The 24950-nt window shown below is 44.0% G+C and overlaps 1 protein-coding gene across 1 annotated transcript in view; it reads right to left on the bottom strand.

Moving 5' to 3' along the window:
* The window catches only part of pxmp2 (peroxisomal membrane protein 2), a 71676-nt gene extending 58282 nt beyond the window's left edge, over positions 1–13394 (bottom strand). The window contains exons 1-2 of the mRNA XM_038776715.1: positions 12998–13394; positions 553–666 (exon numbers count right to left, since the gene is read on the bottom strand). Coding sequence (XP_038632643.1) covers positions 553–666; positions 12998–13104 — 221 coding nt within the window. The 5' untranslated portion in view covers positions 13105–13394. The remainder of the gene's footprint in view (positions 1–552; positions 667–12997) is intronic.
* Positions 13395–24950: the final 11556 nt, after the last annotated feature.

The following is a 24950-nucleotide window of genomic DNA, read 5'->3' as shown; positions in this document are numbered from 1 at the left end:
CCCTTCAAATCTAATTTGGATGTGTTGTATTTTGATGGACACCATTGGTTGCCAATGTGGCACCTTGCAGAACATTGCAGTGGGTGCTTTTCTGCCTCCTTGATCCACTTCCCTCTTATAGTCACCCAGAACCCATCTGAAAATTGACTCTAAAATGTAAGAAAAATCTAAGCCCTGGAACATGATTATTTACTCAAACAGATTTAAGTGCCAAAGCACAGATGGGACAATTAAAACCTTTATATATTCAAACGGTATAACAATCAAAGCACTGGTGACGTACATATACAGCGGACTAATACAAAGATACGTAATAGGACACGAGCACTACCTGAATCCATTGACAGAATTATCTACATCTTCGGCCAGTGCTGTAAACTAACGTGCATACTACACTTAGTATTCTTCAAACTATGAATGTAATATCGAACTGTGTTGTGTTCAAATAACAACTGCAATAACATTTAAAGAGAAATGTGAAAGCAAACTTAAATACTATACTTCAAGGCAGAATTGAAAACAAAGCACCATTGTAAATCACAGTGTCCTTACCCAAATACTCCAAATCTGATTGGACCATCAAAGGTGAGACTCTTTGTATTTGAGCTTTTACCTCGCTGCTCCATAATTTGAGACAAAATATTTCCAAGTCCTGAGAGAATGCCACTGTGAGGAAAAAGTAAAACAGATGAACATATTCATTCAGAAGACACTCCCCTTTCTTGCATTAGAAAGGTGAGGAATTCTAAATTGGAAGGCAGTGGAAGAGTACACACAGGGCCAAGTATTAATTTTAACTTATATTAATTTCCTCTCTTCCTATTTGTGGAAGTGGAATTGCAGCAGTTGTATTGGAATATTCATATCAGGCATTATGCTACCGAATAAGAAGGGGAGTGGACTATTTCACCCCTCAAGTCTGTTGTTATTAAATTTGATCCTGAATAAGAACTAACATTTTATTAACCTCCTGAGAAAAAGACCAACATTTCATTCACATTTTTAATTATATTTTGTCCAAAAGCTTTTAGCTATTCCTATACTTGGACCCTGAAATCTTTCTTCTGCTCTAACATTCCTGGTTTCATACCATTTTTTTTAATTCCAGGGGAGAATGTGATGTGAGCTCAGGAGTGGCTACACTTTCATAAACTCTGGGTTTACTGGCCTTGTAATCCTGTATTTTATACTAATGCACATCCCAAAATTACATATTTTTGGGATACGTGTCCTTTGCTACGTCCCTGCAAGATTCTGGCTAAATTTTAACGATGAGGAGCCAAGTCAAATCAAAAAAATCCTCATTTGACTGAGGTGGCCGGATGCAGCTAGAGTGGGGCCAAGCTTGTGGTGGCTGTTTTGCCGGTGAGCAGGCCTACAACTCGAAGTGCTGTCTGCATCAAAATGATGACTATTGTGAATGATGTTCTGGATGATGATCTCGGCTCCGTGTTGCAGGTTTTTGGTGCTCACTTTGATGAACTGTGAGAGTCTAATAGAAGCGGAGAAGAGAATCCTGCTATTGACAGAGCAATTTCCCTGGTGAGGGCTCACCTTCGGTTCTTGGGAATCTTGGAAATAGAATGATGTCCTCGGGGGAGTATTTGCTAGAGTGGTTGGGGAGGGTTTAAAACTAAAATGGCAGGGGAACCTATGCAATAATAATAATAATAATAATAATAAAAATAATAATCGCTTATTGTCACAAGTAGGCTTCAATTAAGTTACTGTGAAAAGCCCCTAGTCGCCATATTCCGGCGCCTGTTCGGGGAGGCCGGTACGGGAATGCAAGGAGTCAGAGGGGGAATCAAGGACAAGAAAAAGACAGAAAAGGGAATACAAAAGTGATTGGGAGAGAAATGAATGGCCAGAATAAAACAAGATCACAGTGAACAATAGTGGGAACAGGACAAGTAATGTTAAAAAGACAACCTTAAGGCTTTATGCCTTAATGTGAGGGGACATTCACAATAAAGTGGATGAACTATTGTGCAAATAGGTGTAAAAGGGTATGATGTTAAGGGATATGGGCCGAGGCAGGTATATAAAGTCAGGTCACAGATCAGCCATCTTATTGAATGGCAGGACAGGCTCGAGGGGCTGAATGGCCTACTCCTGTCCATATGTTATAATCGGGATTACAGAGTTACAGGTTGCAGAGTGACCAGGAATTGGAACTGAACATCCAGGGTTATTCAGTATTTAGGAAGGATGGACAAAAAGAAAAAGACAGCGGAGTTGCATTGTGAGTTAAGGAGGAAATTAACACAATAGTGAGGAAAGATATTAGCTTTGACAATGTAGAACCTGTATGGGTAGAGCTGAGAAATCCCAAGGGGCAAAAAGCATTAGTGGGGGATCTACACAGACCCTCAAACTGTAGTGTTGATGTTGAGCATGGCATTAAACATGGAATAGGGAGGCATGCGATAAAGGAATATTTGTAATTATGGATGATTTTAATCTTCATGTAGATTGGACAAATCAAATTAGTCATATGAATCCTGGAGGGTATACAGAATGCTTTTCTGGACCAGTCTGTTGATGAACCAATGAGAGAACAGGTGATCCGAGACTGGCTATTGTGCAATGAGAAAGAAATAATTAGCAATCAAGTTGTGAGAGACTCCTTGGGGATGATCAACTATAATATGATAGGATTTTTCATCAAGATGGAGAGTGACATGGTTAATTCTGAGACTAGGGTCCTGAATCTAAATAAAGGAAACTACGATGGTATGAGGTGAAAATTGACTGTGATGGATTGGGAAACATTACTTAAAGTGATGACACTGGATAAGCAATGGCAAACATTCAAAGAGCGCATGGGTGAACTGCAACAATTGTTCATTCCTGTGTGGTGCAAAAATAAAAGGGGGAGGTGGCCAAACAATAGCTTACAAGGGAAATTAGAGACAATATTATATCCAAGGAAGAGGCAAACAAATTGGCTAGGTAGAAAACAGACCCGAGGATTGTGAGCAGTTTAGAATTCAGCAAAAGCAGGACCAAGAAATTGATTAAGGGGAAAATAGAGTATGAGGGTAAATAGAGTATTGCGAGGAACATAAAAATTGACTGTAGAAATTTCTGTAGGTATGTGAAGAGAAAAAGATTGGTGAAGACATTGTAGCGCCCTTACAGAAATAGGGAAATTGATAATACAGAACAAAGAACTGGCTGACCAACTAAATACATACTTTGGTTCTGCCAAATAAGATATCAAAAATGTTGGGGAACACAGGGTTTAGTGAGAAGGAGGAACTGAATGAAATCAGCATTAGTAGAGGAATATTGGGGAAATTGATGGGATCGATGGCCAATAAATCCTCAGGGCCTGATAATCTACATCCCAGAGTACATAAGGAAGTGACCCTAGAAATAGTGCATGCATTGGTGGTCATCTTCCAAGATTCCATAGACTCTGGAACAGTTCCTACAGATTGTACCTACCCAATGTAAATTCATTCTTTCCAACAGGAGTCACGACATAGAAATGGGATTATTTTCCATTCACAGATGTGGGTATTGCTGGCATGTCAGCATTTATTGCCCAGCCCTAATTGCCTTGTGAAGGTGATGGTGAATTGCCTTCTTGAACCACTACATTTCACATGGCGAACAGACTGCCATAGTGTTATTGGGGAGGAATCATAGAATTTACAGTGCAGAAGGAGGCCATTCGGCCCATCGAGTCTGCACCGGCCCTTACAAAGAGCACCCTACTGAAGCCATGTATCTACCCTATCCCCGTAACCCAGTAACCCCCACTTAACATTTTTTTTTTGGACACAAAGGGCAATTTAACATGGCCAATCCACCTAACCCGCACGTCTTTGTACTGTGGGAGGAAACCGGAGAACCCGGAGGAAACCCATGCAGATACGGGGAGAATGTGCAGACTCCGCATAGGCAGTGACCCAGCCGGGAATCGGACCTGGGTGATGCAACAGTGCTAACCACTATGCTACAGTGCTGCCCAAAGGAAGTTCTAATATTCTGACCCAGCAACAATGAAGGGACAGTTATAAATTTCCAAGTCAGGATGTTTTGCAACTTTGGACAGAAATGGGAGTGGTGGGGTTTCCAAGCACCTGCTACCCTTGTTCTTCTGATAGAGATCACAGGCTTAGGAGGTGCTGTCATAGGAACCTTGGTTAGTTGATGTTGTGCATTTTGTAGATGGTGAAGGGAATAGTGAACAGGGTGAAAAACAAAGAAAAGTCCAGCACAGGAACAGGCCCTTCAGCCCTCCAACCCTGTGCCGATCATGATGCCCAAACTAAAAAACAAAACTTCTGCCCTTCCTCCGTCCCTATCCCTCTATTTCCTCCCTATTCATGTATCAATTCAGATGGCTCTTAAATGTTGCTTGCTTCCACCACATCCTTTGGCAAGGCATTCCAAGCACCCACCACTCTCTTACCCTGCATATCTCCCTTAAACTTTCCCCCTCTCACCTTGAACCTGTGCCCCCTTGTAATTGACACTTCCACCCCTGGAAAAAGCCTCTGACTGTCCACTCTGCCTGTACCTCCATAATTTTGTAGGCCTCTAAATGGTCTCCACTCAGCCGTCGTCTTTCCAGTGAAAACAATCTGAGTTATTCAACCTCTCCTCATAGCCAACACCCTCGAGACCAGGCAACATCCTGGTGAACCTTCTTTGCACTTTCTCCAAAGCTTCCGCGTCCTTCTTATAATGTGATCAGAACTGCACGAAGTGCTCAATGTCCTGGCTGATGAAGACGAGCATGCCATATGCCTTCTTAATCACCTTGGCCACCTGTGTTGCCACTTTTAAGGAACTGTGGACCTGCACACCCAGATCCCTCTGTACGTTAATCTTCCGAAGGGTTCTGCCATTTACAGTATAATTTATACCTGGATTTGATCCTCCAAAACGCATCATTTCGCATTTGTCCGGATTAAACTCCAGCACGGTAGCATAGCGGTTAGCACTGTTGCTTCACAGCACCAGGGTCCCAGGTTCAACTCCCGGCTTGGGTCACTGCCTATGCGGCATCTGCACGTTCTCCCTGTGTCTGCATGGGTTTCCTCTGGGTGCTCTGGTTTCCACCCACAAGTCCTGAAGGACGTGCTGTTAGGTAATTTGGACATTCTGAATTCTTCCTCCGTGTACTCAAACAGGTGCTGGAATGTGGCGACTAGGAGATTTTCACAGTAATTTTATTGCAGTGTTAATGTAAGTCTACTTGTGACAATAAAGATTTTTTTTTTATACCTGCCATTTCTGTGCCCAAGTCTCCAATCTTTGTATATCCTGTTGTATTCTCTGACAATCCTCGGCATTATCAACAACTCCGCCAATCTTTGTGTCATCCGTAAACTCACTAATCAGACCATCCACATTTTCCTCCAAATCATTTATATGTACTACAAACAACAGAAGTCCAGGAAACTGATCCTTGCGGAACACCACTAGCGACAGATTTCCGTTGTGAAAAACACCTTTCCACCGCTACTCTATCTTCTATAACCAAGCCAGTTCTGTATCCATCTAGCCAGCCCACCCCGAATCCCATGTGATTTTAATTTTTACACAGTCTGCCATGTGGGACCTTGTCAAATGCCTTACTAAAGTCCATTTAAACTACATCCACAGCCCCTTCCTTCGTTTATTTTCTTTGTCACCTCTTCAAAAACTCAATCAATTGGTGAGACATGACCTTCCCCATTTTCCTCCAAATATGCATACATCCTGTCCCTCAGTAGCTTTTCCAAAAGCTTCCCCACCACTGATGTCAGGCTCACTGGCCGATAATTTGCTAGATTGTCCCTGCTTCCTTTCTTAAACAAATGAATAACATTGGCTATTCTTCTGGCCTCCGGAACCTCACCTGTGGTCAAAGAGGATGTGAAGATACCTGTTAAGGCCCCAGCTATTTCTCCCTTTGCCTCCCACAGTAACCTGGGAAAGATCCCATCTGGCCCCAGGGACATGCCTACCTTAATGCAATTTAGGATACTCAACACTTCCTCCTTTAATATATTGACGTTCTCAAGAGAGTTCACACACTTATCCCAGACCTCAACATCCGTCATGTCCTTAACCCTGGTGAATATCGATACAAAGTACTCATTAAGGATTTCACCCACTTCCTGTGGTTCCACGCATAACCTCCCTCCACTGTCCTTTAGTGGGCATTCTCTTTCTCTTCCTCCTAATATATGCATAAAAAGCCTTGGGATTCTCCTTGACTATGTTTGTAAAAGACATTTTATGGCCCCTTTTAGCCCTTCTAATTCCAAGTTTAAGTTCCTTTCTACTTTCACTGTACTCCTCAAGGGCGTTGTCAGTTTTTAGATGCCGAGACCTAATTGTATTCTTCTTTTTTCCTTTTGACCAAGCTTACAATTTCTCTTGTCATCCGTGGTTCCCAAAACCTGCCATTTCTATCCTTCATTTTTGTGGGGTCATGCCTGTCCTGCATTTCAATCAACTGGCTTTTAAAAACCTCCCACGTGTTTGGGCAGCACGTTAGCATAGTGGTTAGCACTGTGGCTTCACAGCGCCAGAGTCTCAGGTTCGATTCCTCACTGGGTCACTGTCTGTGCGGAGTCTGCATGTTCTCCTTGTGTCAGCGTGGGTTTCCTCCGGGTGCTCCAGTTTCCTCCCACAGTCGAAAGACGTGCAGGTCAGGTGGATTGGCCAAGCTGAATTGCCCTTAAGTGTCCAAAAAGATTAAGAGGGGTTTTTGGGTTACGGGGATAGGGTGGAAGTGAGGGCTTAAGTGGGTCGGTGCAGATTCGATGGGCCGAATAGCCTCCTTCTGCACTGTATGTTCTATGTTCTTTGTCAGACGTGAATTTGCCCTCAAATAGCTGTTCGCAATCCACATTCCCCAGTTCCTGTCTGATTTGAATGTAATTGGCCCTCGCCCAATTAAGCACCCTCACCCATGTGCCTCTCTTGTCCTTATCCATGACTAGTCGAAATCTTATGGAATTATGATTGCTAAGCCGAAAACGATTCCCCCCCTTAAAGATCAATCAGCTAGCCTGGCTCATTCCCCAATACCAAGTCTAGTATGGCCCCCTCCCTGGTTGGATTGTCAACATACTGTCTCAAAAAACCCTCCTGAACACATCTAACAAATTGCTATCGATCTGAGCCCTTGGCTGTAAGAGATTCCCAGTCACTATGGGGTAAGTTAAAATCACCCATCATAACCACCCTGCTTTTTTCACACCTTTTCAGTGTCGGACTACACAACTGCTCCTCTGTCTCCTACGGGCTGTTGCGAGGTCTATAGTACATCCCAACATTGTGATTTCACCCTTCTTATTTCTGAGCTCCACCCATAATGCCTCACTTCAAGATCCCTCCAACGGAGGAAAGACAAAGATAAGAAAGGGATGGTTTTCAGAAGGTTGTAGGGTCTTGGATAGGCTGCTTAAAACTAGCTGCTTTATCCTTGTTGGTGTCAAGCTTCTTGAGTGTTGCTGGAGCTGCATTCATAAAGGCAACTGCAGCAGATTCATTATATTCCTAACTTGCAGGGAGGTAGTTTTCACTGACGTGTGAAACTAGAACTAGGGGGCATAGCCTCAAAGTAAGGTGGAGCAGATTTAGGACTGAGTTGAGGAGAAACTTCTTCACCCAAAGGGTTGTGAATCTGTGGAATTCCTTGCCCAGTGAAGCAGTTGAGACTACCTCGTTGGATGTTTTGAAGACAAGATAGACAGAAAGGGAATTAAGGGTGGGTAAAGTAAGGGGGGACAGAGAGGAAGGGGAAAGGGGGAACATATGGGAAATACAAGGATAAGAAAGGGTTGGCTTTTCAGGTTGGCTTCAACAGCTTGAGGGAACAAGATGGTGCCGCAAGCAGCCACTTTGGAGGGTCCCTGAACAAAGGGAATCCCCAGAGTACAGGGGTACACCCACGTGGCACACACACAACTGGTGGCCATGTTGGCTGCCCCCTGGACAAAGGTAAACCGAGGAGCGCTGGGGCCCACCTCATGGTGAGAATGGCATTCACGGCCATTTTGGTTGGCCCCTAACAAAGGGAAATCCTGGAGTGCAAGGTAGCTTCCACCAAGTAAGTATGGTTGTAGGGTCCCGCAGGAAGGGGGGCACAAAAGCCACAACCAGGAGTATCACCTGGAACGTCAGAGGACTTAACGGCCCAGCGAAAAGATGCTGAGTCTTCGCCCATTTGACAATTTTGAAAGCTGACAGTCTTCCTTCAAGTGACGCACCTGAGGGAGAAGAACTGACTGCGGGTAAGGAAGGGCTGGATGGGTCAGATGTACCATTCATGTTATGGGAAGAGATCTGGAGGAGGAGTGGTAGCTATCCTGATTAGCAAGAGGACGGTGTTTATGGCAACAAGGACGGTCATGGTCCCAGGGATGACACAAATTTTATAAAGAAGGCCATGGCGTAAATCCCCGACATTGACCACACTGACTAATCATGGCCCCCCCATGCGACTTTAACTGTCCACAGGACCCATTGCCGTGCTGCCCAGAGTGGCAGTCTTCGAGGTAATGGAGCAGCCAGAACTACATATGGGGAAGAGAGCCAATGCCCTTGCTTTTGCTTCCTTAATCACATGCCGGAAAATCCTGCTCGACTGGCGATCAGCAGTGCCACCCACAGTTGCGGACTGGCTGGCAGACCTGGCAGAATTTCTCCATCTGGAGAAAGATCAAATATACCATCCGAGAGTTTCCATAAAGTGTGTGGGGCCATTCATCAGCCTGTTCCAAGACCTGTTTGAGGCCAATAGTGGATAGGGAGGGGGTTGGAGGGACCAATGGGGGCAGACATGACCACACAGAGCAGATAGGAATAAGGAGGGGGAAGCAGCAAGGGATGAACCTCGGGAAATATCAGGAGTCAAGAAAAAAGAGCGAGGAAGCAGCCAGAGGGGGTCCCCCAACAACGCAATCGAGGCAACAACAAATACACGATGAAAGATAAACTATAACATCTATGATGGGTCTAAGATGCAGCCTGAATAGCAAAAGAGGGGAGGGGGGAAAGCTGGGGGGAGGGGGAATGTAGTTTATTACAAACATGTATCAAAATAGGTTACGGTGAACAATCACCCCGGAAAACATGCTTTCCTACAATCAACTATACAGTCTCAACAGATATTTCCTCTTTTTCACCCCTCCTCCCACGCGATGAACAGACCCTCAAACACAGTCACAAACATCCCCCTGAAGAGCCCCTTAACTCATACTTTATCTTCTCTAATCGCAGGAAGTCGTACAGGTCAATCAACCAAGCCGCTACCCCCGGTGGCGATGCCGTGCAATCAGAGAGGCAAAGGCCAAGACATTGGCCTTCCTCCTCTCCAAGACCCCAAATATCACCACGATAGGGTCCGGGACTACCTCCTCCTCCAGTATCCTGGCTAAGACCGCGAACACTCCCGCCCAGAATATTCCCAATTTTTCACAACTCCAAAACATGTGCGCCTGATTCACTGGCCCCGCCCACACCTCTCACACTCATCTGCTACCCCCTGAAAGAACCCACTCATTCTCGCCCGAGTCATATGCACCCTGTGCACCACCTTAAACCGTATCAGGCTCATCCTTGCACATGAGGAGGTCCCGTTTACCCTACGCAGTGCCTCACTCCATACTCCCCAATTGACCTTCCCTCCCAACTCAATAAAAATATTTTTTTTTAAAGTAAAGGAAGTAAGGGTTATAGTGAGTGGGTGGGTAAGTGGAGCTGAGTCCACAAAAAGATCAGCCATGATTTTACTGAATGACGGAGCAGGCCCAAGGATGGCCTACTCCTGCTCCAAGTTTTTATGCATCTTCAGGAAAGGCTTTGGAGAATCAAGAGATGAGTCACTCGCTGCACAATATCCAATCTCGGACCTGCTTTTTTTTAAAAATTAATTTCCAGGACATTTATTGCCCATCCCTAGTTGCCCTTGAGAAGGTGGGGGTGAGCTGGCTACTTGAATTTCTTCAATCCCAGTGTTGCAGGTCCTACACCCACCATGCTGTTAGGGAGGAAGTTCCAGCACTTTGACCCAGTGGTAACAAATAAATGACAATGTATATTTCCAAATCAGGATGGTGTGATTTGGAGGGGAACCTCCAGGTGGTGGTGTTCCCATGCATCTGCTGTCCTTTTCCTTCTAGGTGGTAGCAGTTGTGGGTTTGGAAGGTACTGCCTATTGTAGCCAATTATGTTTCTGGTCAATGGTAACCCTCCATGGTCTTGATGGTGGGAGATTTCACAATTGTAATGCCACTGAATCTTAAAAGTCACGTAGTTGGACTCTGTTGTTGGAGAAGCTATTACGTGTAAAACACATATATTACTTGCCGCTTTCCCCTTTCCCACCCAAGCCTGAACGTTGTCCAGGTCTTGCAGCCTGTGGGCAAAGAGTGTGTCAACATCTGAGGAGTCACAAAAGGTCTAGAACCATGTACCTGAGCAGTCTGTTCCAGTACAGCTACAACATTAGCATATGCACTGTCCACAAAAGCAGGACAAATCCAACCCATTTAGTCTACTTTCGATTTATAAGCAAAGTGCTGGCATCCACTCAGCAATATGGAAAATTGCAAAGTATGAACTGTTCACAAATAGCATGAAAAATCCAACCTAGCCAATTACCACACTATCTGTCTACTCCGGATTATCAATAAAGTAATGGAAGGTGTCGTCCGTCACCAGTGCTACAAAGTGGCACTGACTCAGTAATATCCTTCTGCCAGGGCCACTCAGCTCCTGACCTCATTACAGCCTTGATCCAAACATGGACAAAAATGCTAAACTCAAAAGGTCAGGTGAGAGTGAGTGTCATTGACATCATGGCAGCATTTGAGTAAGTATGTCATCAAGGAGCCTGAGCAAAACTGGAGTCAATCGAAATCAGGGGGAAACTGCCCACTGGTTGGAGTTATGCCTCGCACAAAGGAAGATGATTGTGGTTGTTGGAGGTCAATCACCCCAGTCCCAGGAACAATCATTGCAGGAGTTTGTCAGGGCAGTGTCCTCAGCCCAACCATCCTCAGCTGCTTCATCAATGATTTTCCTCCATCACACAGTCAGATGTGGGGATGTTGCTGATGCTTGCACAATGACCATTCACGACTCCTCAGGTACTGAAGCAGTCCATATCAATATGCAGTCTTTTCAAGGGCAATTAGGAATGGGCAATCAATGGTGGGCTAGCTAGTAACACCCATATCTCATGAACAAATAAATAATCAGTAAAGATCCCCAGTTTTCCTCATGTTGGTTCATTCACTACCTGCTGAAGGCTCAGTCATGTAGCCAGCTCTTCACAGGGTTGCTGTTGGTGATAAGCATCCAAGACCCGATCCTCAAGTCGTTCTTTGCCAATCCCAATATTTCTTCGAACTGATGTTCAACATGAAAGAATACCGATACATAAGCTGAGAGAAGGCAGTAGCTGTTAGAAGGTTTATTTGCCCATGTTTGAGATTTCATGGTCTCTGGAGTCAATGTTGGGAACTTCTTGGACTACTCCTTCCTGACAGCACTGTGACCCCCATCTCTGATGGTGGAAGAGTCTGTCTGGGATGTCAGCTGAAATGTATGATTCTCTGCTTATAACTATGTTGACTAGTTTGTGGGACAGATCTCCCAATTTGGTACTCTACTCCAAATGTTAGTCAGGTGCTCCTGTAATGTCTGGCAAAATACTGCAGATGTTAGATATCAGAAATTTTAAAAAATATTCAGAAGACCTTGCAAGCCCATGGAGAGAAAAACGCACATATCAGGTCATTAACCTTCTGGTTCGCATTTCTAACAAACAACTATCAACTTCAAACATTAACTTTGTTGCTCTTTTCACAGATGCTTCCAGACCTGCTGAGCATTTCCATCATTTTGAGATTAGTTACATACTTTCCCAATTCAGGAATTCTCCTCCAAGACTCTCCCGTAAACCCTGCCTCTGACCCTTTTTACTCTTTTGATCCGGTGCCAATTTTTGTTCCGACTGCTGTCGAGAAGTACTTTAGGTTTCCCCACAGAAGGCACTATTTGTTGTGTGCAAGGTGGGTGGAAATGTTGAAGCTCGGTGCCGCGAGAGCACAGATTGTATGGAGAGGGAGGGATCACTGTCATCAGCTTCATAAAGCAAACAATGACTGCTCCAGGCCTACTGCCGAAAACCAGCCCGACCAATGAAACATTTTCACCTAAAATTAGCCTACGTGCTTAGTCGACGAATTCTATTGGTCTACAGTCTGGATATCTGCGGTTCAGAGGGTACGCAAGAGAAGAGATTAAACATTAAGGCTGCAGAAACAAAAGAAACTCGCAATGTTTACACAGGCAGAGATGATTCAGGGAGACTTCCGGAGAGGTTTTATGATTCTCAGGGTAGGCATAAACTAAACCCCAATAAATTATTTAACTTAAACTCCAAACTGCTTTCAGCTGCTCAAGTTCGGACAGGCAAGATAAACAGTTCAAATGTAACTATTTAACACAAAGATAACGAGAGTGTGGGACAGACCAAGCAGGGACGGAATAGTGCTCGTGTCAGCAAATCCGAAAGGAAACTGGATTTGTTTCACAAAATGAGCGATTAAGAGATGTGTAGTTCAATATTTTTAGATCGATGGCGAAATCCACGAGTGGCCTTTTCAGTCCTGTGCATTTCTAGACAATTCACGGCCAGCCTATAGGAATTTACATACGTGGCATTTGCGAACATAAACTGATTCACACCACCCATTCCCAAGCTGCAAACCTCGTGTTCCTCAAACTCCGCTGTCACAATGTTTGCAGCTCATCGGTCTTTCACATTCGCTACTTTGATGCCCGCAAACAATTAGAATTCGCCATCTTCTTCAGCTAATAAAAAGCCCCGTGAGGAAGATCTGCCAGACAGATCTTTTTTGAGAATATTTTGCCGATTCGGGGTGTAACAAAATCATCACAAATACACGTAAACGTCAATACAAACTCGCAGTCGCTGACACCTTATGGCATCGGGTTAAAATATTCTTACCTAGTGATTGATTTGGTCAGTATTGGGTACTTCTTCAGCAGGAACAAGTACTGATTCAGCACGATTCGGTGGAAAGGCCGATGCGGTGTGGAATGTCCCGACATCATTCAATCCAAGTGGTTTCCACAATCTCACCGTTTCCGTCGACTTTGGACTGAACTGATCGTTTTGGCTGTCTACCGTAAATAACCACACAAACGTGCCCGCCAAACCTCGATCCTACTACTTGCAGAGAATTATTGGAAAGCAGCGCCGTTTTGTAGGCAATTGCAGAAGATTCATGTAAACACCCAAATTGCTTTGTTAAAATAACCCAGTATGCATGCCAATTAAAAACGTATCTCCGAGCAGTCTGCGCATAGCTAATATTCACTACAGTTACGATCCCAGCTACTAAGTCAGCAAGGTCCCCGGGTGGAATCCGGCTTGGTAGATCTTAACTTTTTAATTTTTGTTTAGAAATGTGAAGGGTGGCGACAGAACAGAATCACCGGATCTAAACTAATTACTGCAGATGCTGGAATCTGAAACAAAGACAGAAAATACTGAACAATCACAGCAGGACTGACAGCATCTATGGAGAGAGAAGGGAGCTAATCATAGATAAATTATCATAGAATTTACAGTGCAGAAGGAGGCCATTCGGCCCATCTAGTCTGGACCCACTCTTGGAAAGAGAACCCTACCCAAGGTCAACACCTCCACCCTATCCCCATAACCCAGTAACCCCACCCAACACTAAGGACAATTTATCATGGCCAATCCACCTAACCTGCACATCTTTGGACTGTGGGAGGAAACCGGAGCACCTAGAGGAAACACACGCACACATGGGGAGGATGTGCAGACTCCGCACAGAAAGTGACCCAAGCTGGAATCGAACCTGGGACTCTGGAGCTATGAAGCAATTGTGCTATACACAATGCTACCTTGCTGCCCAAATATTTCGAGTCTGGATGACTCTTTGTCAAAGCTCACAGGAGTCAGCTGATTAATTTTTAACAAAAGAATAAAACATTTATCAAACAAGGAAAAACTATATTACATTACTCCTTCACCCCAACTGTAACTTTACATATATATACAGATTTGTAAAGATAATACAAGTTACAAAATCCACCTTATCTCTAATGTTCACAGTAAGTACAGTCCATGTAAACCAATAGGCACACTGCTCAGACATCCCACACACTCAGACCTTGAGGCAGACATCACCCAAACAACTTCGAAGGATTTCACATCAATTTCCCAGGCACTTGTCACGCTCTGAGCCAACTGGTTTTGTTGGAATTCTGTGTTTCAGATAAGGGTTTCCAAGCTATGCATGCAAAGAACACACAGTGTTCTCCTGAGTGATGCTTTCTCTTGGATGTCTTCACCAAGGATCCATCTCTCGGGTTTCAACCTCTCCTTCTGATGTTATTCTGCCCTGGAATGCCACGTCCATTCAAGCTTTACTTTCCACACAATCTCTGATATACCCAGGCATGTTAACAAAACACTACTGCTTCACTGGTCCGTGGAAAGGTATCACCAACCTTTGGGTCTCCTTGGATCTCTGGCTTCTCACAAGGCCACATTATTCCAGGTCTGCAACTTGCAGCCCTGCCTTTTAATTTGGGGCCTCTGCTCCTTGCTTTTCACTTCACTTAACAATACTTTTTTTACAGGTTCCTGTTCTTCCCCTTTGACAAGAAGGTCATCTTAGAATTTTCTTCTGTCCCTCTCCCTGATTTTGGGGGCCTTTCTGTTCATTAGTCTGAGATATGTTCTCTGTGAAGAGAAAGAGATTGGTAAAGAGAAATGTAGGCCCACTTGAGGCAGAAACAGGGGAATGCATAATAAGGGACAAGAAATGGCTGAGCAATTGAATAAATACTTTGGTTCTGTCTTCACAAATGAAGACACAAATCAGATCCCAAAAATGTTGGAGAATGAAATGAAATGTGGGAAAATGTTAGTGAGAGAGAAGAACTGAGGGAGATCAACATTAGTAGAGAAATGGTGCTGGGAAAACTGATGGGACTGAAGGCAGATAAATCCCCAGGGCCTGAGCATCTGCATCCCAGAGTGCTTAAGGAGGTGGCTCTGGAAATAGTGGATGCATTGGTGGTCATCTTCCGGGATTCTATAGACTCTGGAACTGTCCTTGCAGATTGGAGGATAGCTCACATCACTTTGATATTCAAAAAGGGAGGTAAGGAGAAAGCAGGGAATTATAGACCAGTTAGCCTAACATCGGTAGTGGAGAAATGCTTGAATCCATTATCAAGGACTTTATAGCAGAACATTTAGAAAGCAGTGGCAGGATCAGTCAGAGTCAGCATGGATTTATGAAAGGAAAATCATGCTTGACAAATCTGTTGGAATTCTTTGAAGAGGTAACCAGTACAGTCGACAAGGGGGAGCCAGTCAATGTGGTATATTTGGACTTTCAGAAGGCGTTTGACAAAGTACTGCATAAGAGATTATTGTGCAAAATTAAAGCACATGGGATTGGGGGAAATGTATTGAGGAGGATAGAAAACTGGTTGGCAGAGAGGAAACAGAGAGTAGGGGTTAATGGGTCCTTTTCAAATTGGCAGTCAGTAACCAGTGTGATACCGCAGGGATCGGTGCTGAGACCCCAGCTATTCACAATATATATTGATGATTTGGATGAGGGAACAAAATGTAACATTTCAAAGTTTGCAGATGATACCAAATTAGGTGGGAAGGTGAATAGTGATGAGGATGCAGGGATCCTACAGAAAGATCTGGACAGGTTGGGTGAGTGGGCAAACCAATGGCAGATGCAGTATAATTTGGATAAGTGTGAGGTTATTCACTTTGGAAGAAAAAACAGGAAGGCAGATTACTATCAGAATGGTTGTAAATTGGGAGAGGGGAGTATGCAGAGGGACCTGGGTGTCCTTGTGCACCATTCACTGAAGGTAAGCATGCAGGTGCAGGAGGCAGTACAGAAGGCTAATGGTATGTTGGCTTTCATTGTAAGAGGTCTCGAGTATAGAAGCAGGGATGTGTTGCTGCAATTGTACAGGGCCTTGGTGAGGCCACACCTGGAGTATTGTGTGCTGTTTTGGTCTCCTTCTCTGAGGAAGGATGTTCTTGCTCTCGAGGGCGTGCAGCAAAGGTTTACCAGACTGATTCCAGGGATGGCGGGACTGTCATATGAGGAGAGATTGACTAGGTTGGGATTGTTCTCGCTGGAGTTCAGAAGAATGAGGGGGGGAGCTCATAGACTTATAAAATTCTAACAGGACTAGACAGAGTAGATGCAGGGAAGATGTTACTAATGATGGGTATATCCAGAACCAGGGGTCACGGCCTGAGGATTCAGGATAAACCATTTCGGACAGCACAGTAAGAAGTCTTACAACACCAGGTTAAAGTTCAACAGGTTTGTTTCAAACAATAGCTTTCGGAGCACTGCTCCTTCCTCAGGTGAATCAGCAGTGAAGGAGCAGTGCTCCGAAAGCTAGTGTTTGAAACGAACCTCTTGGACTTTAACCTGGTGTTGTAAGACTTCTTACTGTGCTCACCCCAGTCCAACACCGGCATCTCCACATCATTTTGGACAGAGATAAGGAGACATTTCTTCACCCAAACAGTGCTGAGCCTGTGGAATTCATTACCAAGGGAAGTAGTTGATGCTAAAACTTTGAATATATTCACGAGGAGGCTGGATATAGTGCTTGGGGAGAATGGGATCAAAGGCTATGGGGAGAAAGCAGGATTAGGCTATTGAGTTGGATGATCAGCCATGATCATGATCAATGGCGGAGCAGGCTCGAAGGGCCAAAAGGCCTCCTCCTGCTCCTATCTTCTATGTATCTATGTAATCTCCCTGTGCATGCAGATCCTGTGGAATGCTGCTTATTTCTGAACTGAAACTGTCTTTGTTTTCTCTCTGTGGGCCACTTGTTGAAAGGCAACATAGTTTCCCCTACTTTAGAGTTGTAAAACCTCATTAAAATGCAGGTATATTTTAAACTGAAACGAAAACTCAAGTTTCCTAACACAGCTGTAGAAATATAAAATAAACCTAAAAAGCTATAGCTCATGCACAACACACAAATACAAATTTAAATTCCTTCAAATCATCTCTATTTCTGAACAATACTGACAGACTATTAACACATGATATTTATACTGGTGTTTTCTATGATTTCTGAGCATTTCCAGCCGCAAAGATCTTTAGAGGGGCAGGTGGTATTGAGGAAATAGGGGGGCTGCAGAAGGACTTGGACAGGCTAGGAGAGTGGGCAAAGAAGTGGCAGATGGAATATAATGCTTAGGAAATTAGAAGCACAAAGGGACTTAGGAGTCCTTGTTCAAGATTCTCTTAAGGTTAATGTTCAGGTTCAATCGGCAGTTAGGAAGGCAAATGCAATGTTAGCATTCATGTTGAGGGGGCTAGAATACAAGATCAGGGATGTACTTCTGAAGCTGTATAAGGCTCTCGTCAGACCTCATTTGGAGTGTTGTGAGCAATTTTGGGCCCCCTATCTGAGAAAGGATGTACTGGAAAGGGTCCAGAGGAGGTTCACAAGAATGATCCATGGAATGAAGAGCTTGTCATATGAGGAACGGTTGAAGACTCTGGGTTTGTACTCGTTGGAGTTTGGAAGAATGAGGGGGTTCTTATTAAAACTTACAGGATACTGCAAGGCCTGGATAGAGTGGGCATGGAGAGGATGTTTCCACTAGGGAAAAACTAGAACCAGAGGACGAAAGGGACAATCTTTTAAAACAGAGATGAGGAGGAATTTCTTCAGCCAGAGGGTGATGAATCTGTGGAACTCTTTGCCACAGAAGGCTGTGGAGGCCAAATCACTGAGTGTCTTTAAGACAGAGATAGATCGGTTCTTGATTAATAAGGGGATCAGGGGTTATGGGAAGAATGCAGGGGAATGAGGATGAGAAAAATATCAACCATGATTGAATGGCGGAGCAGACTTGATGGGCCGAATGGCTTAATTCTGTTCCTATGTCTTATGGTCTTATGCACACTCTGGTTTTGAATGTGTTTAAGACTCACATGTATCCCAAGGTGTCCTCAGCTCTCACCTATGTCTGTGAATAGCTGGTAATTCAGACTCTGGTACTTCACCTTGGCTGACAAAGTAACCAGTCATCAGCTTTAGTTGGCACGAACATCACTCCTCTAAGAGCATGAATTCTGATGTTCGAGGCAGATGATCCCAGCAAGAGGAAGGTGAACACCACTAAATGTGCCTCAGAAAAGATTGGGAACTTACTGAGTATCATCCCATAGTCAGCAATGGAACCTAATCTCAAAACATTGTTCATGGTAGAAGGAACTGGCACAACACTAAATCCAACCTCGCCAAGGGGAAGTAGTCCAAATAAGAAAAACAATCAAATATGGTCTCTAGAAATCACTCCCAAATCAAATGATTCATCAAACAAACTTCCCCGTATAATATATCTCCCATCCTCATTAATTGTGAGAGTTGAAATAAGATTTATACTTTTACTCAGCAAGTTATGATCTGGAATGTAGTGCCTGAAATGGTGGTAAAGCAGATTTAAAGTAACTTGCAAAAGGTTATTGAATAAGTACTTAAAGGGAGAAACTTATATGATTATAGGAAAAGAGAAGGGACTGTGATTCAATGGCTTCAACAGGAGCTTAATGTTTTCCCCATTTTATTATCTTCTATGACAGATAAGGACATACAATTGATGCAACCTGGGTTCTTTTTAATTTAAGTTGTATTGTTTTTAAAGAAAATGCACAATACCATAATTAATACCTTGGGAACACTACATGGGAAGTTAAATTACATGGTTTTGATGGGCTGAATAATCTCCTTTTGTGTCATTTATGATTCCATGGCATCACCTGTTGGTATTTCAACCATTTGTCCAGTTATATATTGGCATTTTTCTACAAAAGACAAGAAATTTGAAAAAGGTTTTTTTGCAAAAGATTAACAAGAAATGTTCAAGCAACTAAAGGACTGTAACTACATAGCACATAGAACATAGAACATATAGTGCAGAAGGAAGCCATTCGGCCCATCGAATCTGCACCGATTTAAGCCCTCACTTCCACCCTATCCCCCGTAACCCAATAACACCTAACCTTTTTGGGTCACTAAGGGCAATTTATCATGGCCAATCCACCTAACCTGCACGTCTTTGGACTGTGGGAGGAAACCGGATCATCCGGAGGAAACCCACGCAGACACGGGGAGAACGTGTAGACTCCGCACAGACAGTGACCCAGCGGGGAATCGAACCTGGGATCCTGGCGCTGTGAAGCCACTGTGCTACCGTGCTGCCCCATCTATTGTTTTTGAATTTATTTAGTAGCTTTTGTGATTAATCTGATGAACATATCGTTATGATCCCCTTACAGATTGATAACTTTCTAAAAAAGTTGACATTTACAATTGATAGCTGAAAGGATGACACAAGATATCATGTCTGAAGACTTTTACTGCAACAAACCAAAAGCACTATTGAGTGAATACCATTTCTATAAGCAATTTATATTTTAAACTACAGAACTTTTACATCTAATATGACCACAAAGCCCACTTTACAGCATATACACTGCAATGTATATATTTGGATGTATTACCACCAACCAACAGGTGGGGATGGTGATCCACCATGTGACTCCACAGATCGGGCAGTTGGTAGTAAGCCATACCAGAGGACAGTCACATTAGGAGTAGTTCCAGGAGAGTTGACTGAATTCACTATTGGTTTCCATTTATATTATAGTTCATTAGTTATCTTTCCATGTGTTCATTTTGTGCATAAACGATCTTACTAGTCAAAGAACTAGACGTTCTGTGTGAATCCTTACCATGGCCACAACACAGAACATAACATGGTGCCAAGAGTGTAAAACAATTGAAGATAACTACGGAGCAGACGGGACGAAACAGGCCAAAGAAAGGAAAAAGAAAATTCTACCACCTACCTGGTAAACTACAGGCAACTGGAACTCAATGCACAAAAAGTCTGTGAAGTTAGAGATGGGAGGTCTGAAGGCTCCTCACCAGCTTCAAGTCACCGGTAATGTAGAGGTGAATTGGTGTGTTTTTAAGCAGCAATTCTGACTCTATGTTGCAGCCCTTAGCCTGCATGCACAGACTATCATTGCTGCTCACGGTAGCAGGTCCTCAAGCCATCAAAATTTATCTTACATTCGCTTTTGACAGCGAAGGGGGAAGCAAGAGCTTCGACTAAGTAATAAAGTACTTTGAACGACATTGATCTCCGAAGAAAAATGAAACGATTGAGTAGTATATCCTTCGTACGCACACTCAAAAGGCAGGCGAATCTTTGATAGTTTTCTAACCGACTTGCAGTTGAAGGCACTGTCATGCAATTTTAGTACGTTAAGTCATCGATGACGCATGATCAGATAATGTTTGGAATATTAAATGATAAGGTACGTGAGAAGCGATTGAGGGAAGAAGAGCTTTAATTAGAAAACGCTATCAAGATTTGTCACGCAAGTGAGCTAGCTGCACAGCAGATTAGTACGCTCAACTGAAACACTTTGGAACCAATGTGGAAGAAGACGGCAGTGCCATAAGCATTGTGACGCAGTTGAATAAGAAACGTGGTCTCAGTGCAGGAGTCCATTTTAAGTGGCCAACCGGCACGACCATTTTATGCCAGCGATGTGGCAATCAACATTTGCCATGGCAATGTCGAGCATTTGGGAAGATTTGTTCCAAGTGTAGCAGAACAAATCACTTTGCGAAGCAATGTTTTTAACGTCCAACAGTGGACCAAACAAATCAGTCAAAGTGAATGATGAGGTGTCCATTGAAGACCGGATTTTGGTTGATCTGATTTCGACTGAGGTCGCGATGAGTCTGAATATGCAAAGTGAAGAAGTCTTACTTAGCAGTTGCCGCAATACTAATGGTGATGCTAATACCATAGAAGACAGATGGACAATCCCATTGATGCTGAATGGCACATTGAACAAATGCAAGCTCGACACAGAAGCGAGGGCCAACCTTATCAGTTTGTCTGAATTGAACGGGCTGTGAGTTAAACCGAAAGTCATCAATCAAACAAGACTACTGAAAGGCTACAATGGGAATGAGATTGCAATGTAGGGAGCATGTTGGAAGCATGGGTACACAACAGAATGTCACACCATACCAATTTCCATTGTGGACACGGAATGCGAGTCCATCAGAGGAATGGAAGCATGTGAGGCACTGAGTTGAGCGGCTATACATTCTAGACAGCGCTGAAACAGAGGATCATTGCAGCTGGCAACAAGATGAAGTGGAACAGTTATTCGATGAGATAAAAGCAAAAGTCAACATGGAGGAAGATAAACCATGTGAAGAGATGGAGGAGCGAAAAGGAATTCTATGTATCTGTCTATTTGGAGAAAGAAGGATTAGACTATTGAGTTGGATGATCAGCCATGATCGTGATGAATGGCAGAGCAGGCTCGTAGGCTTCCTCCTGCTCCTATTTTCTCTGTATCTATGAATTACAGAATTCTGGTTGATAGTCTTCAAAAATGTGGATTTGCTCAGTGATATGATACAGGAGTATGATGAGCTTATCTTAAAGCATTTACAAAGTGCAAAGGTGAAATTTTAAGATCCTGGTCAGCCAATGAGTTTTATTCTGGAGTTTAAGTTTGAGCCAAATGAGTATTTCACAAATGAAGCAGTGACGAAAACATATCAAATGAAGTTACAGCCTGATGAGCCAGTTGTTTTCTTCTTTGATGAACCAGAAATCATGGGATGCACAGGGTGCCAGATCGACTGGAAGAAAGGAAAAAAAAAACATCACATTGAAAACCATGTACACAAAGCAGAAGCATGGGGTCGGAGCGCTGGTAGAAACTGCACCAAATGACTCTTTCTTTATTTTTTTTAGTCCTCTTGAAATTCCAGAGCATGGAGAGCTGGATGAAGGTTCTGCTGCAAGGCTCGCTGCTGACTTTGAAATTGGCCACTTCTTGCATGAACACATAGTTCCACCAGTGTTATACTTCACAGGCGAAGCCATTGCAAACGATGATGATGATTACGATGAAGGTGATGATGTTGATTACGATGATAATGCAGATGATGATTACGATGATGATAATTACCATGATGATGATTACGATGAGGAAAGTGAAGAATCAGATGATGAGCCAGAAGAGGAAGATCATGAATGTTTATTTAGTTTATTTGGCATTAGTGATGAGGTGATAACAAGTAGCAGCCAGTCTGTGCCGGACAGCAATGAGTGTGAAAGCTCTAAAATGGAGTTTGCAGAGGCTAAAAGTGAGACTTCAACAGCAGACAAATTAGCTGAGAGCAAATCACTGCGAGCAGCCAACTGGTAATTGAAGAAATAATCCCCATTTTGGGGAAATTGGCTCCAAAGAAGTATGATGAATTATCCTATGTGCACACAATTGTTCCTGCAGTGGATTCATCAGAACTCGAGGCCAGTCCATCAAAAAACTTGTAGGAAGAATAGATGGATACATCTTTGTGCAGTTCTCCAACAAAAGGCGAAACATGTATCATATCAGATGAGGATGAGCCACTAATTGAGGCTGAACCACAAAGTGAAGAAGTAATACCTAAATGTTGAGTACATTGATCTGGCTAAGATACCGGACTGCGAGGGTTTGCAGATAATTCCTGAAGTCGTAAACTTGCCTGCAACTGCGTCCAAATGTATGCCGACATTGGATGCCTCACCAGTTGATGGGTATGCAGTACTGTGTTCGAGCGCAAATACCATGGATCAACCAAAACACCTCAATCCAGCAAAGGCTCCAGAATCAGCTATTGTGGCAGAAGAGCCAGAAACAACTTTCACTGCGGACCATCCAGAGACAGCTATTATAGCAGAAGATCCAGAAGCAACCAATGCAGCTAGGGTTCCAGAAACAGCTAATCCCATGGCAGAGACAGTTGCAAGAATGATGCTCTAGGTGCACAGGCAGATGTGAGCATGAACTGCACCAACTTAATGGATGATGCCACTAAAGCTAAGAAGGAGAAAAGAGCTGATTATAAAAAAGAGAAGGAAGGGTAAAAGAGTTGAGGACACATTTGTTAGACAGGGTAGCAGCCACGACAGTGAAGACACATGTATCGTCAGTAAGGCCAATATACAAGGACACCCACGGTGTAAGAAGCATCCCTTCAAAAGGCTGAAACAGTTGGTGACTCAAAGACAAGCCAGAAAACCGGTCTTTCGAAAGAAGAAACAAGATCCCGTTCAAGGTTCAGGAGACCAACAAGAAGATGTTGTTCATCTGAAAGACTGAGTGTGTAATGAACTGTGCACAAGGGACACGTTTCAAATTGTTCTGCATATCATGTTTTGTAAAGCACAGTTAGATTTGCATATGCGACACGTTTGAAATTATTATGCATATGCTTTGTAAAGCACAATTATATTTGTTAAACATTCACATTTCCAAAGGAAGGGGGATGTGGTGATATGCATAGCAATGTATATAGTTGGATGTATGACCACCAACAAGCTGATGGGGACAGTGATCCACCATGTGACTTCACAGATCCAGCAGATGGTTGTAAGTCATACTCGAGGGCAGTCGCATTAGAAGTAGTTCCAGGAGAATTCACTGTATTCACTCAAGAGGTTACCATTTGTATCATAGTTTGTTAGTTCTCTTTCCACGTGTTCATTTTGTTAATAAACTATCTTACTATCTAAACTATCTAAGAGCTAGATGTTATGTGTGAATTCTTACCACGGCTACAGCACAGAACATAACAATTTACATTTTAAAATAATTTTTATTGAAAGCTTTTTTCCATACAAACATTTACCCCTACTATTTTTAAATTATATACAACACAATCCCTCTAGGCAAATATCCCTCCCTCGCCCGCCCCCTCGTGCGCACCAGTCCTCCCCCCCCCCCCCCCAAGCAACAACTTAACAAACAAGGCAGCCTACAGTTTCAGACATGAGCAGCGAGCAGACTTGCCCGCGTTACAGTCGTGCATGTCCCCCCACGACCATTGCTGCCCCCCCCCCCCCCCCCCCCTCCCCCCCCCCCCCCGGGTTGCTGCTGCCACGACCCCGAACGTCTATCTCTGATCTAAAAAGTCAAGGAAAGGTTGCCACCGCCTGGAGAATCCCTGTACCGACCCTCTCAGGGCAAATTTGATCCTTTCTAGCTGAATATAGCTAGCCATATCGTTAATCCAAGTTTCAACGCTTGGAGGCCTCGCGTCCTTCCATTGAATTAATATCCTTCGTCGAGCCACTAGGGACGCAAAGGCCAGTATTCCGGCCTCCCTAGCCTCCTGTACCCCCGGTTCTACCCCGACCCCAAAGATCGCAAGCCCCCATCCTGGTTTGACCCTGGACCCCACAACCTTCGACACCGTCCTTGCCACCCCCTTCCAGAACCCTTCCAGCACCGGACATGCCCAGAACATATGCACATGGTTCGCTGGGCTTCCCAGACATCTGACACACCTGTCCTCACCCCCAAAGAACCGGCTCATCCTTGTCCCCGTCATGTGAGCTCTATGCAGCACCTTAAATTGAATGAGGCTCAGCCTCGCACACGAGGAGGAAGAATTGACCTTCTCCAGTGCATCCGCCCACGTCCCGTCTTCTATCTGCTCTCCCAGCTCCCCTTCCCACTTGGCTTTCAGCTCCTCCCCGATGCTTCTTCCGCCTCCTGCATTATCTTGTAGATGTCTGATATCTTCCCCCCTCCGACCCAGACCCCCGAGAGCACCCTATCACTCGCCCCCTTACTGGGGAGCAGGGGGAACCCCTCCACCTGCCGCCTAGCAAATGCCTTCACTTGTAAATATCTGAACATGTTTCCCGGGGGGAGCTCAAACTTCTCCTCCAGCCCTCCCAGGCTCGCAAACCTCCCCTCTATAAACAGGTCCTTCAGCTGCCGTATGCCCACCCTGTACCAGCTCTGAAA

The sequence above is a fragment of the Scyliorhinus canicula genome, chromosome 1 (genome assembly GCF_902713615.1).
Source record: "Scyliorhinus canicula chromosome 1, sScyCan1.1, whole genome shotgun sequence".
Lineage (NCBI taxonomy): Eukaryota > Metazoa > Chordata > Chondrichthyes > Carcharhiniformes > Scyliorhinidae > Scyliorhinus > Scyliorhinus canicula.
The sequence above is the reverse complement of the archived record's forward strand: the minus strand, read 5'-3'. Positions and strand labels throughout refer to the sequence as shown.